Source organism: Balaenoptera ricei, chromosome 2, assembly GCF_028023285.1.
Source record: "Balaenoptera ricei isolate mBalRic1 chromosome 2, mBalRic1.hap2, whole genome shotgun sequence".
Taxonomy (NCBI): Eukaryota; Metazoa; Chordata; class Mammalia; order Artiodactyla; family Balaenopteridae; genus Balaenoptera; species Balaenoptera ricei.
In genome coordinates this window covers 32905253-32919716 of record NC_082640.1, presented here as the reverse complement: position 1 = coordinate 32919716, position 14464 = coordinate 32905253, and the positions used below count along the sequence as shown (strand labels likewise).

The 14464-nt window shown below is 45.1% G+C and overlaps 1 protein-coding gene across 1 annotated transcript; it reads right to left on the bottom strand.

The window, feature by feature from the left end:
- Positions 1 to 2013: 2013 nt before the first annotated feature.
- ANKRD34C (ankyrin repeat domain 34C) lies at positions 2014 to 3621 on the bottom strand. The gene has a single exon (XM_059912305.1). The coding sequence runs from the start codon at positions 3619 to 3621 to the stop codon at positions 2014 to 2016; it is 1608 nt and encodes a 535-aa protein (XP_059768288.1).
- Positions 3622 to 14464: the final 10843 nt, after the last annotated feature.

Genomic DNA, 14464 nt, shown 5'->3' with positions numbered 1-14464 from the left:
TCTGAAAGCATTTTTGGTTGTCACAATTTAGGATGAGGATGCTACCGATATCTAACGGGTAGAGACCAGGAATGCTGCTAAACAACTTACAATGTACAGGACAGTCTCCCACAGGAAAGAATTATCCAGCCCAAAAGGTCCATAGTGCCGAGGCTGAGCATGCGCCTGCCCTAAAGGAATTACTAAAAAACAAACACTCGGTATATTTATAACCATCATTAGCACTTCTGATTGGGATATACAGATACATTTCTAGCAAATGTCATAGAAATGGTCTGATATGCAGAGCTTCTGTGGCAGAATTTCTTTTACTCTACAAATGAGTTTAAGGCTCAGTATTTACAGAACCCCTGAGAATCTCAAGGGGCCCTTTGAATATTTCAGCTAGACTTTGCTTCACTTTGTGTAGGGTATTAGGTATTATTTGAGATTTTGAGGCTTCGGAGGTCTAAAGGAGTATTAAAATCAGCTGCCTCTTTTCCAATTACTTCTACCTGTGCCAGGCACAGTCACAGGCACTTTCATACATTATCCCATTTAATTCTCACCACAAACTTGTAAGGTGAAGCATTACTAACCCCATTTTACAGATGAGGGAGTGGAGGCTTGGAGAAGTTAAGCCACTTCCTCAAGGTCACGCAGCTGGTAAATGATGAAATAGAGATACAAACCCAAATCTCAAAGTCTTTCCTTTTTCCTCTACGTGATGCTATCCCCAAGGACTACTGAATTTTTTTAACCATAGAGCAAACATATCTAAGCAGCATGAAAGAAAACAATAAATGGGAAAATAACCAGAAATATCTTCATCTAGAATGTGGCTACATTACACCAAACGTGCTAAATGTCTGCTTCCATTCTTGGGTTCGTACAAAGTGGCTTGAAAAAGTTGTACAGGTTATTTCTACAAATCTCCCATCACATAGATAATTCAGGCAAAGAAGAAACCAGATGTTCTTGAATTTCCCAGAAAAGTGAAGGGGAAGTGACAGTTTGCATCCCTTAAAATTTTCAGGCTACAAGTGGTCCCCACTGCCTCTGGCCTGAGAACCATCTACTCTACCTTGTAATATGTGCATCTCCCATCACCATGTATCATTCTAGTTTGGGGAGATCTTACCAAGTTTTTTTTTTTAAAAGAATAATCAGGAAATGCTTCTTATGTGTCTATTCTATGAGTTGTATAATACAAAACTCCAAATTACCTAATAGCCCCTGACTGTTTTTCACAAGATTTCAACACAGAACCTGTGTCAGGGCAGGAGGCCAAGGCCAGTTTTATTTCTGGGCAAGATTCATCTCTGAGGCACCAGCTACTGTGACACAACAGAATTTGGGGGACACGTAGATCTAATATTTGGGGACTCAAAGCACACCCGAATTAATGTACGTGGATAAAGCCTGTTACCGGAGTTCTGAAAGATCTCAACTATGCTACACTAGCCAGTGCCCCATGACATGGTAAGAGGCAGGACCCGAATACCAGAACCTCTCTGATGGGAGAATTCTACCTCCATTCCTCCAGATGTAACACAGATACCCATATTTAACAGCCCAAAGATTGGTTTTGAACTTTTGCACATTCTAAAAAGCCTCATTTTCTTTGTAGGCACTTTATAGATTTATTACACATGACATCCTCCAAATACCATCTTGTGATTTAAATTGTTTGTCTGATAGAAAATAATGGGTGTCCGCAGCTTAGATCATTGTACCTGCTGTGTGACTTTCAGACTCCAAAGGTTTTCTTCCTTTGGAGATTTTTTTTTTTTGGCAATTTCATCTCCAAAACCCAATTATACTGGGCTCTTTTCAAGTAGGCCTATAAAAACCCAGATGTTCTTTCAGAAGGGAAGCAGCTCCGTTTCCATCTCTTCTGAAGCAGCCACACACCAACATTAAGGAGTGATCAAGATGCAGAAACTCTGCATGACTGTGTTGGTCTAGATTATGGTACTTTTCATAAACTACATAGATTTAAAAAAAAAAAAAAAAACCTCACTGAAAAAGCTTCTAGGTCATGATTTCTTCAAAGTCAGACAGCTGCTTCATCTGTTCAATTTGCATAGAATGCCTTCTGAGGAGCTTCTTTTTACTTCTCAAGTCAACTCTCTTTGGTGAACTTGGAGCAACAGGTACCATGGATTTTAAGCCACTAGCAAGTGGAGAGGAAGGTTTGCTGCTCGATCTAATATCCGGGATAGGTGGGTTCAGATTTACATTTAAAGGCGGAAGGAAGCCAGGCCTGGTCTGGGAAATTCGGTCTAGTAGCAGAGTTCCGGAACCCCGTCTTTCTAGAAGATGGGGTGGCCTGCGGCGCGCTGAGCTGGGAGACGTGCAGGGCACAGCATCCAGGGCCTCCCTGGAGCCCTGGAAAAGAGACAAGTGGGAGTTGTTGATCTTCTTTCGATCTAAGGGTCCCTTGCCTGATTCAAGGGAAATGGAGTTGGGCGGGTCAGCCCCTGGCTGTAAATCTAAATCATAGAGGTCATTTTCCAGCCGTTTGAGGGACACCGCATCTTTGAGAGCAGAGGGGCCTGATGGGCCAATACCACCCTTCTCTTGGTCAATAGGGAGAGTTCCTCTTCTGGCCAGACGTGAGTGCGGAGGCTGACTTTTCTCGTAGGCTGCCTTCCACGAGGCCAGTGCCGAAGAGGCTGGAATCTTCAGAACCTGCTCCGTGAGCATGTGGAAGAGGCTGGGGTCTTTGCTATCAATACTGTTGGTTCTGGAGAGGGGGCCCCTTTTGGGGAAGGACATGTCACTGATGCTCTTGATGACCTCGCTGTCTGCACCTGCGCCATGGGTCTCATCCTGGCGCATAGAGGCGGCCAACACGGAGGGCGCGGTCAGGCCCCAGGGCTCAGATTGGAGCCTCTTCAGTTGAGGCAAACGGGCCCTTTTGAGGTTCCCAGCTTTCCTAGTGGGTGACCCAGGCTCATTAGGAGCCTTGGAGTTGTTGCAACCACCTGGATGCCCTGATTGGAGGCTAAAGAAGTCATCTTCCTTCTCACTGGGTGGAGAGCCCAGGCCTGGAGCCTTCAGTTCAATATCCGAGGGAGATGCATACAGTGGAGGCGACTGTCTGTCTTCCTCTTTGGGTGAAGGAGGGACATTAAGATACTGTTTGGTGGTTTTGGTGCCTGAAGATGATTTACCCGTTGTTATAATAATCACCTCCTTGCCTTTGGCTTTGCAGGCATCCAGGAGATGTTTCAATGCATCCTGATCATCTGCATTTATTGCGTAAACCAGAGCTGAAGCCCCTGTGCGATCCTCGAGGCTGGGGTCTGCTCCATTCTCCAGTAGCAAGGAGACCACTTCTCCCCCAGCTCTTCTGATGCAAGCATGGATGAGGGCGGTCTTGCCAGACTTATCCTGAATATTGGGGTCCGCCCTGTTGTCCAGCAGATACTTCACCATCTTGGACTTGCTGATGCTTTGCTGGTCCACGTGTTTGGTGATACATGCCACCATGAGAGCCGTTTCGCCTTTGTCGTTGCTTTCGTTGATGTAAGCACCCCCTTCCAGGAGGAGTCTGGTCAGCCTGAGCCTCCCCAGCCACACGGCCTTTAAAAGTGAGTTTCCATCAGTCCTTAATTCGGTGTCGTCATCCATCATACTGGCTACAGCTTAGAGTCTCTGAGCCACAGTGGCGATCAGACCTAGCAAGGGAAGAAGAGAGAAAAGGTCATGTATTCGATAGAGCTGATCTGAGCAGCAAGGCTGTTACAGAGTCTGGATACAGTCATGTCCCAGTTTGATCCCAAGTTACACCACCTTGCTTGGTTATTTAACTTCTCTGGGTTTATTTCTTCATCTGTAACATGGCAGGGGTGACTGTGGTGATAGTGGCAAGCTACCTGACTTTGTGAAGATTAAATGAGACGGTGTATATAAAACACGTAACCACACGTAAAGCGGTTGGCATGACGCCTAGGAGAGAGCAAGCAATAAAACGTGCAAGCTCTTACTGCGTTGACTGCATGAGACTTATCACAAATGCCGTTTAAGAAACTTTGTTTTCTGTCTGTCGGCATCACTAAAGTCTAAGTTTCCATAAGGAAAGGTCTGAGTCTATCTTGTTCACTGTTGTAGCCTCAGCGTTTAGCAATGAGACACACTTAATAGGTTACCTCGTAAATAATGGTTTAATGCAGTGTAGTTCTAGGTGTGTATCAAAAAGAGCAGTAGGAAATACACCAAAATGGTGATAGGATTATGAAGAGTTTCCTTTTCTTCTCTTTGCTGTACTTCCTAAACTAAACATGTATCACCATTGTCGTAGGGGGGAAATACTGTAAAACAAAAGCAACCCAGCTGCCCATTTCCAGGTTGTAGCCCCCACTGTTCAAGCAGATGTCAGAGCTCTCATCCTCATTCAGACTCTCAGAATAGCTCAAATAATGCAATGCTACATCCTCCTCTCTGGTTGAACAGATCTGAGGCAGAGGATGGACAAGGGGATTGCCTTTTTGCTCACGAATGTTAGGAAATAAACCTCGTTCCGGAGCTCCCCCCCGCTGAGGTCTGTCAAACCTGGGTTTTCTGCTTTGGTTCTCCTCGTGTCAATTACCTAATTCCTGGACTCAGAGCCTCCAAAATGGGTGTTGGTCACGAGATCTCCCACGAATAAGGAGAAATGGTCTCCCAGAATTGATGCCCTGCCAGCCCCGGGTCCCTCACTGGCCATGCTCTGCCAGCACGGCCCCTCCATGTGGACTTTTTGTCCCTCAGGCTCCGCTGAGCAGGTGTCACAATGCCTGAGTTTTCCTTCTCTGATGCATGTCATCCTTCCTCTTACCCCACTACCCTGAGCAGTTATTGATCAATTTCTATTCCTCTATTAAATAAGAAGTCAACTGCTTTTCTTGGCTGAAGTTGAGAGATGGGTATATTGCCTTTTAAAACTTTTAATCCATGAATAGATACTCTGTTTAAAAAAAAAAAAAGCCCAAATCACACTTAAGTATATAAAGAAGAGTACCCTTTACACGCCCCCAGCCCACCTTGAAGCCACTCATCTCTTCAGAATTAACTGTGGTTAGCAGTCTAGGTTGTATCTTTCTGCTTCAGATCATTTTCTGCTTCTTCCAAATGCATTATTCTAATAAGGCCATCTCAGTCTGATCTTGTTGCAATTGTGTTTGTGTGTTCCTATGAGATTTTCTGTAAAATCCCTACCATCCAAAGACACTGTATATTATTAAATGTATTCACAAGAAGTTTGTTTCTGTCTCTTCAACTCTGTGCTTCTTTCTTCAATCTCCTACTGAGTCCTTCTTCCTCTCTCCCTCTCTCTCTCTCCCCACCTGCGCCCCCCAAATGTGGCCATTCTTTCTCTTCTGTTTCTGTCATTTTAACTCTTCTGTGGTCATATGATCATTTTATTACAGTTCTATGTGTCTATAAGCTTGTTAGTCCCCAAACTCTGGACATCTAAAGCAGAATTTTCAAGGGCTAAATAAAGAAAAGGCAATGTGCAGTGAAAACATGCTGTTTTCCATTCCATCCAAGGGGCCCTTCACCTCCGGGCCACACCTCTTCAGCATCTGCCCTGCTACTCCTGTTCTCTTTATACGCCATCTATCTTGAAATCTGGTCATTTCTCAAATGCCCCACTGTTTATTTTTCTTCCTTCTAACCCTGTTCATGTTTCTAACTCTAAGACCTCCCTGCTCTTCTTTAATTATTCATCATCCCTCAAATCTCAGCTCAAATGTTACTTCCTTTTTAATCAAGAGAAAAATCACTCAGGATGGAAGGGAGAAAGTGGAATAAAATGACAACTGACTCATATCCAGACTATATAAAGAACTCCTACAAATCACTTCCTCCAAAAGAGGATACACAAATGGCCAATAAGCACAGAAAAAGGTGCTCAGCCTTGTTAGTAATCAAGGAAAATCAAATTACAGCGCAATGAGATACCACTACACCCTCCAGCATGGCTAAAATTAGACCGACAGTACCAAGGATGGAGGAAGATGGGAAGATTCAGGAACATGTTGGTGGGAGCATAAATTGGCTCCACTAAATTAATGCCTACACTCTGACCCAGTAATTCCATGCCTGGGTTTAGGTGTGTGATAGACTGAAAAGCATGGCCACAAAGTCCTGCCATCCCAGTGTGCACACCACTTGCCATGAGGTCTTGCCTCTCCTCCCATGGAGAGGAGGCGTCAGCATGTGATTTGCTTTGACCAATAAAACGCAGCAGAACTAACTCTGTGTGACATTCAAGGTATGGCCCCAGTGAACCTTGTAGCTTCAAGATTTGCTCTCTTGGAATCCAACTGCCATGTGCAGAAGTCTGGGGTATCCCTAACCAGAAAGGACACCGGGCGCTTCAGCTGACAGCCACAGTGAACATCAGAGTGTGCACGAGGCCAGCCAAAGCCCCAGATGATTGCAACTGTGTGAGGGAACCCAGGTGAGGCCAGCAGAAGTTCCCAGAGGCTGGTCCAAATCGCAGAATATGAGCAAATAAATGATTATTGTTTTAAGCCACTCATTTTGGGATGCTTTGTTCTCAGGAATAGATTACTGATAAATATGCATAGCAAAACGTGTGCAAAAATGATCCTGGCAGTGAAAACTAGAAACAACCCATCAAGAAGAAAATAAAGAAATTGTAGTATATTCGTATTCATACACTGGAATATTATACATCATCTTTACATTCTCTCTCGCTCTCTCGTGCGTGTGCTCTCTCTCTCTCTCTCACACAGACAAACACACATGCACGCACACGCACTCACACACACAACGTACCAAAAGAAAAAAGTGGATACTGCATCCCCTGGGTTCAACTTTCTCAATTGAAGTATTGATCTGGTTAATCATCTGGGTCCACCTCCTCCCCATATCTCTGAGCCCCTCGAGGCAGGAAAACTGTCCTTTCTCCCCCATCAGCTGCGTGATAATTCGAAAGTAAGATAAAGGAAAAGATAGAGGAAGGGAGGAAGAGAAAAAGGAAAGGAAGATGGGAAGGAGATGTGGGTGGATCATCGGGTTATCTCTCTATGTTGTGTGTGGTGCAAATCACATAGCTCTGGACTACCTCGAAGTCCGGGGAGGGGGTGTGGGGAGTAGGGGAGGCAGGTAGGGAACAAAAGACAAAAGGAAAGCAGGGAAGAAGATGGACTATCTGGGAGATGCTTCTCTCCCTTCACTTGGAATCAGTGGCCACCTCCTCCCCTGAGCCCAGGCTTGTCCCCAGTCAACACTGCCCTGGCCCCTAAGGAGAGAGCAGGATGGAGGCATAGCATCCGAGTTGTTCTCTGAGGTCTGGAATCTCTAGCCCATCTATAGAGGTAACATTCTCTGTCCACAGTGAGCTAGTTTTCGGGTTGTCTCTAACCATTTTTTCACTGTGGGCCTCCCCACTGAAATTCCTTAAATGACTAAAATGCAGGAGCTCCGTGTGAGGACAGAATCAGACCCTTCCCTCATTCTTGTAGCCCAGATCAAATGTACTGCCTTAACATTAACTGTTGGTGTGCTGCATTTGCCTTATACTTTTCATGTCAAGAAAATTGGGTTGAAAAGATTGCAGTTCACACAGATGTAGAGAATGGACATATGGATACTGGGTGCGGGGGAAAGGAGGGGTGGGATGAGTTGGGAGATTGGGATTGACATATATACACTACTGTGTATAAAATAGATGAGAACTAATGAGAACTTACTGGATAGCACAGGGGACTCTACTCAGTGCCCTGTGGTGACCCAAATGGGAAGGAAATCCAAAAAAGAGGGGATATATGTATGCATATAGCTGATTCACTTTGCTGTACAGCAGAAACTAACACAACATTGTAAAGCAACTATACTCCAATAAAAATTAATTTAAAAAAATAAAAATAAAAGATTGAAGTTCACATAGCTAGTTGACAAGAGCCTTGCAAATTACGCCAGCCTAGCTTTATGTATCATCCCAGATTCACATAGCCCTGTCTGCTTACCCTCTCTGGGGGTTGGCCGCTCCCCTTGCTCTCTTGCCTGAGTGGCCTTAGCAAGTTCTATACCTTGGTCTTAGAGTCAGGACACCGCTGCTGCTGTCACTGCTACAGATGGCTGAGCCCCACACCCGGTTTCAACTGATCAGGAGAAACTGACTATTGGAGAAAGCTGTTGGAGAAAGTGTTTCTCCAACAGCTGCCTGGAGAGACAGAATTACTCAGCTCAGAGGTGTGGGGGGATTAGCCCTTTGCAGAGCAAAATATTGACCAATGGGAGATGAGAAGTAGATGTCAGGAAAACGCTTTTCCCTTTCGTCTCCTAATAGCCTGGTTTGCGTGAGTTTAAAAGATTTGGGTGGGATGCAATGGATTATACAACTTCCACAAGACTGAGCAATCAGTGCACTTGTCTTCAAGCCATGAGTCGCTCAATAATGTAGCCCTTGTATTTGCTCTTCCTCTTGCCTGGCCTCGTATTCCATTTCCCCTTATTCCTACTTCCCAAGGGTTTTGTTTGTTTGTTTGTTTGTTTTATTTTTAAATTTTTTTGGAGTATAGTTGATCTACAATGTTGTGTTAGTTTCAGGTGTACAGCAAAGTGAATCAGTTATACATATACATATATCCACTATTTTTTTAGATTCTTTTCCCATATAGGTCATTACAGAGTATTGAGTAGAGTTCCCTGCCCTGTGCTATACAGTAGATTCTTTTTTTCTTAAATTGGAGTATAGTTGCTTTACAATGTTGTGTTAGTTTCTGCCGTGCAGCAAAGTGAATCAGTTATATGTATACATATATCCCCTCTTTTTTGGATTTCCTTCCCATTTAGGTCACCGCAGAGCATTGAGTAGAGTCCCCTGTGCTATGCAGCAGGTTCTCATTAGACTTCCCAAGGTTTATAACCCAATGAAGTGTTAATACGTATGTTTTTGCCCCAGGCTGATACCAACTGCCTTCTTTGAAGCATCAAATGGCCCTATCAAATTTCCTCTCCCCCCCATTTAACAAATGAAGAAACTGAAGCCAAGAGTGAAGGATTGGCTTGCGCTGGGTCATTCAGAGATCAGTGAGTCGGTGACTCTTCTGAGATGTCCTGCCAGCCCACACTGAACCTTCTCTCTGTCATCTATCTCCCCGCACAGTGTTCAGCTTTTGGTAGGTGACTTTGTACTCTCTGACCTGCCCCATGTGCTTGACTGACTTGACCTTGGGTAGAATTTGACATTGAGACTGAGAAACACCAGTTATCTTGGGCTGTTTGTAGGAACTGAAGTGTTAGGGACTCCGGAGATAAGGCTGCAGTGGTCGGGTAGCCACATGCACAGAGAAGCAGAAAGGCTAAAGTGCACAGTGAGAAGAATGAAGTAAACACACTGAGAAGCTGATACGAGAGGTGGAGAGAATCCCCTCTCTCTTCAGCAGTTCAGCTCCCTCTGGGGTCTGTGAACACTCTAGAAGCCATGTTTCTGTTGAGCATAGCTTGAGTTAATTTTTATTATTTATAAAAAGGTAAACCTTCACTAAAACACTGGCATTACTTGCTGGCTCATTCATTTATATATTCACCATCAAACACTCAATGTGTCTACTCCACATTAGGTGTTGAAGAAATCTGTAGAATTCTATAGAATTCTAAAGAAATCTATAGAATTCAGGATTGGAAGGGTGAGACGGGAGGCTGGAGGAACCTCTGAGAGATGGTGAGGTTCAGAAGCACCAAAATGAGGAAGTTATGGAAGAATCAAGCAGGAGAGATGTTCGAAAGCTAGAATTGAATAGTGACCCGTCAAATGTGGGAGTCAACCAAGACCAAATTTACTTTTTTTTTTTTTTTTTTGGCTGCATTGGGTCTTTGTTGTTGCGCACAGGCTTTCTCTAGTTGCGGCAAGCAGGGGCTACTCTTCGTTGCAGTGCGCAGGCTTCTCATTGTGGTGGCTTCTCTTGTGGCGGAGCACGGGCTCTAGGTGCGCAGGCTTCAGTAGTTGTGGCACGTGGGCTCATTAGTTGTGGCACACAGGCTTAATTGCTCCATGGCATGTGGGATCTTCCCAGACCAGGGCTCAAACCCGTGTCCCCTGCATTGGCAGGTGGATTCTTAACCACTGCGCCACCAGGGAAGTCCCCGAATTTACTTTAACTTGGGAATTTATCTCCTACTGTGCATAACAGAGAATGAATGTTAAAAACACCTAATGCTGGAAACAGCAGATGCCTTTCAGGCTTTCTAAGCTTGTTGGAAAAAAAGGAAGCAGTTCTGACTGAAAAGAGCTGGTACATGCCCAGAATTTTGAAATCCCATCCCCTTTGGCTGCTCTAGGCACCACGTTTTTATCTTTAAAAATTAGCAACCCCAAAGTGGTGAGGGGTTTCTTCAAGTGTTTCAGAAGAGGAGTAAACTGAGAAGTGAGCAAAGTTTGGCTGGTTCCTCCCTCTCGTGCTCCCTTCCCACCCCCACCCCCCAGCCCCACCATCCTTTTCACTTTTCAGGGCTGTTTTCTGTTTAATTCATCTCCACTATAATGGTGACTAACATAATTTCTGAAGGCACAGGGACTGGAAAAGAAATGCTGAAAACTAAAACATCACTAACACCAAAAAAAAAAAAAATTGTTTTGATGGAGGGGATGAATGGGTGGAATTGTTTGCCTTTTTTGTCCAGAAACCTTTGAATTATTTCATTATCCACAAAATTATGGAAGTCTTAGACTTTTTAAGCTGAGAGGAGCCATCTTGTTCAATCTTTCCCAGTTTATAAGTGGGAAGTTTAAAGACAGAGATTGAGTCTTTAATCTCACTGAATCTAGGCTCTTTCACTCCCATGTCTTCCCAGACCTTTAGCCTGATTAGTGTAGAACAAGGCTGCATAATACTGGGCTGAGGGCTAAATGTGGTGCACAGTTATGTATTGCTCCACTGGAACAGTGCTTTAACTTTTTTTTTAATTTGAATGTTTTAAGATGGATTATGCATTGTCCAGTTTGACAAAGACCCTGCCATTCTCTGTAGTCTTACAAACTGGCCCAGTTCACACATTCAAGTTACTTACCTAGCCTCTGTAGGTATGTGGGTTTATGACATGAGGCATAAAAAGTAAAATACATGAACTTACAAGTCATGATGTTGTGTTTTTGTTCTTCCCATCACTTCCTAGTTTCTTACCTCTACAGGTTTGTTAGGAGGCTCCAACGAGCTGATGGATGCAGAAGCCCTTTTTATAAACTTTAAAGTATGATGTGCTTGTGTGAACCATTATAAATAGCTAACACTTCATTACTTCAGTGCAGATAAAATACCATTTGCTTTATCTCCACTTTCTTGAGTCTCATTGGCATCAGATTTCCAGTTAAACTTCCCTTGTTTGGCACAGCGGTAAATCTTTCAGAGGGTTGAGGCATTGCATTGGTTTCAAGACTACTCATATTAGAGCTAGTAGAAAAATTATGCAAAAGAGGAGCAACAGACTCCTACAAATGTCTGCAAAGTTTCTCATGTCCCTGTGTAAGGGACTGGATATACACTTTATTGTACTTTGTGACCCAAAGCAAGTTTCTAGGACTTTATAATATGCATATTTTATATTCATCTTATTTCTGGCTACAGCTTTCATCTTGTTTCTCCTCTATTTTCTTGACTGCTTCTAATATATATAAACCTGGCATCTTGTGGATCTTTATAAGTTGTTTTAAATTCTTTGTGGAACAAAATAGAATATAATCAATGAACATTTATTAGATTGATCCATATGACATTACTGTAGGTAAAAAATGGTCAAACCATCATCAGTTTCACATGGTCCAACCTGATATTTACAGTGCTTATCTAAATATATTTTAGTGCTGTAATTGCTCCATAATCCAAGCTCTGGAGGATGCACCAGTCATGGTGGACGGATTACAGGATAGAGAAGCAGGAGACCTGGATTCTAACCTCAGCTCTGCTACTAGGTAGCTGAGTAATTGAGGGCAAGCATCGTCTTGCCAAATGAATAGAACTCCAGTTCTGCCTTACAAGATTTTTATAAGGATCAAAGGGCAGGCTATATGTGAACACTACCTACAAAGTCCTCTAAAAAGCCAAGGGGTTATTATGTTGAATTAAGCTCATCTAGAATCGTACCTCTAAGCCCTCCCAGCACCCTGTAGAGTGCCACTAATGTCATTACCAGTCCTCTTTCTCTTCCAATCACCTGCTGCCTCCTTTCTTGCCTCCACCACCCAACCACAATTCAAAGTTTGCTGAGTCTTTCCACATCCATGATCTCTTTGACCACCCTCCCCTCACACTTCTGCAAGGGAAGCTTTATTATCCTAATTTTACAGATACAGAGTCTGAAGTTCAGACATGTTAAGTAATTTTGCCCAAGAGCACACGTTTGTAAGTGGTACAGCTTTTATGCAAACTCTGTTCCCTTGAGCCCAAGTTCAGAGCTCTTTCACAGTGAGAATTCTGCTCAGACACATCTCCTGACTACTGCAGCCGGGAGTGGAGTTTAAGAACACAGCTCTACCATTGGGTGGTTGTATAAACTGGGCCAAGTTACTCAGCCTCTCTTGCCTCAGTTTTCTCATCTGTAAAATGGGGATAATCACAGACACATTTGTGGTGTGCTATAACAATAAAATAACTCATGTAGAGCTCCTAGCACAGGGCCTTGGCACATGGAAAATGCTCAATAAATGTTAAAATTTGAAGAAGTTTGGGTACACCTTTCCAAATTCAGGAGGCCACCCCGTTCAGCTGTAGTATTTGCGGAAGCTTGGGGGCTATCTTTATACTCCGCCTCTTCCTTCTGCAGTCACGGGAAGCAGTTAGAAGCGGATCAGAAATTGAGTTCCACGTTTGCTCTTGCGATTCGAAAATCCTTTCTCCCAGCTCTAGGGGCGGCGTTAGGTAGTCACCCTCAGAGGCGAGCCGCGGTGGCCTGGGGCGAAGGAGACAGGATGCCCTGTGCTCACCGGGCGCCGCGCGCAGCCCTTTTGGGCTCTGTCCGAGGTGCTGAACGCCGCGGGCTCCGGGCGCGCGGGCAGTGCGTGAGGGCGTCCACTGTCGCCAGTGTCTGTGGGCATCTTCGAGGAGAAGGCAGAGCACGGGGGTCAGGTGAAACCAGGACGGTAAGTGTTTCTCCCATCATTTCTCTAAAATGCTTAGATTCATACTCTTTACCATTTCTTGAACATTTTCAGGCTCATAACCTCTCACCTCCCGTTCATCATCGGTTTCTGCAATAATGTGGACTTTGCTCCCCCTTCAGTCCCTGCAGAAATTCAGGCGCAGCCCCGATCCACAACCATTTCCTAAAAAATTCATCCCCCTATGCATCTCATCCCCGCGCGTCAAAGCAAAAATTAAAAAAAAAAATTTTTTTAAACCATCTTTCACTCCTATCTCCCACAATTTCCTGTGATAAAAGCAGACTCTCTCCTACCAACCTCCCACTCATGCCTGTGGCTAAACTGTGCAGACTTACTTCTTAGGAGCTGAAGGTCCCGCCCAGGTGACCAGTGGAGACCCCGGGAGTGCGCTTACCTGGTGGGGACGCTCACCAAGCGAGGCCACCTGGGTCCAGGTCACGGGTCGTGTCATTCCTCCAAATGCAAAGTCAGAGGGCGCCCCGCACCCCTGCCTGAGGCTGTGGGTTGGCTTGCCAGGCTGAACCAGCGCCGGGAGCTGGGGTTACCTGGGGCCTCGCGGGTCCTGTTGAGTGACTTGCCCAGAACTTCTTTAAGGTTTATAAATAAAACTTCTGCGTCAGTTCCTTCAAACCACTCCTTGTCCCTCCAAGTTGAAGTGGGAACAAGGGAGTTTTTTTTAAAGAGAAAGAAAGAAGCATGAAAGAAAGGTAAGAATTGTCCCCCGTTGTGGTTTGCAATCTCCTGCGCAACCCCGGCCCTCCAGCTCTTTCTTCGGCTCTACTGGCTGCGGAGGCTCTGCTGCCCGCTGGCGCCGGAGAGCATCTCTCCAGCCGCGACGCGAGCGGTTTGTGTGGGTGTGTGTGCTGGGGAGGAAGGAGGAAGGAGGGGGCAGCGGGGGTGGGGATGTGCCTACCTGCAGCTGCGGGCAGAGGCGCCGGCCACCCCGCCCCCTCATCTCCAGCTCTTGAGGGATTAGACTCGCTTAACAACTTAACCTGAGCCTCTAGGAGCCCCAGAGGGTGGGTGCAGATGGGACACGGCGACCCTTGGATCAGGCGAAGTGAGGTGACGCTCCCAAAGTCTGACACTGCAGATCCCAGACCAGGGTAGGGATTTGAACTCCTGTCTCCTTTGCTCTTTCCGCGGCTCTGCCTTCCTTCATAAAACGCCCTCGGATCTCAGGATGTCTGTCCACAGTGTGGGAAGGAGAGGGAGAGAAGAGGGGGCGAGTGAGACTGTAAGACCTGCGAGGAATCTGATTATCACAGACAAACCATTGGATTCCATTCCAACTCCATCCTTTAGCCCACCTCCTGCTTGTTCCTAGGACTTCCCAGGGAGCCATTCACCAACAATATTTGCTTC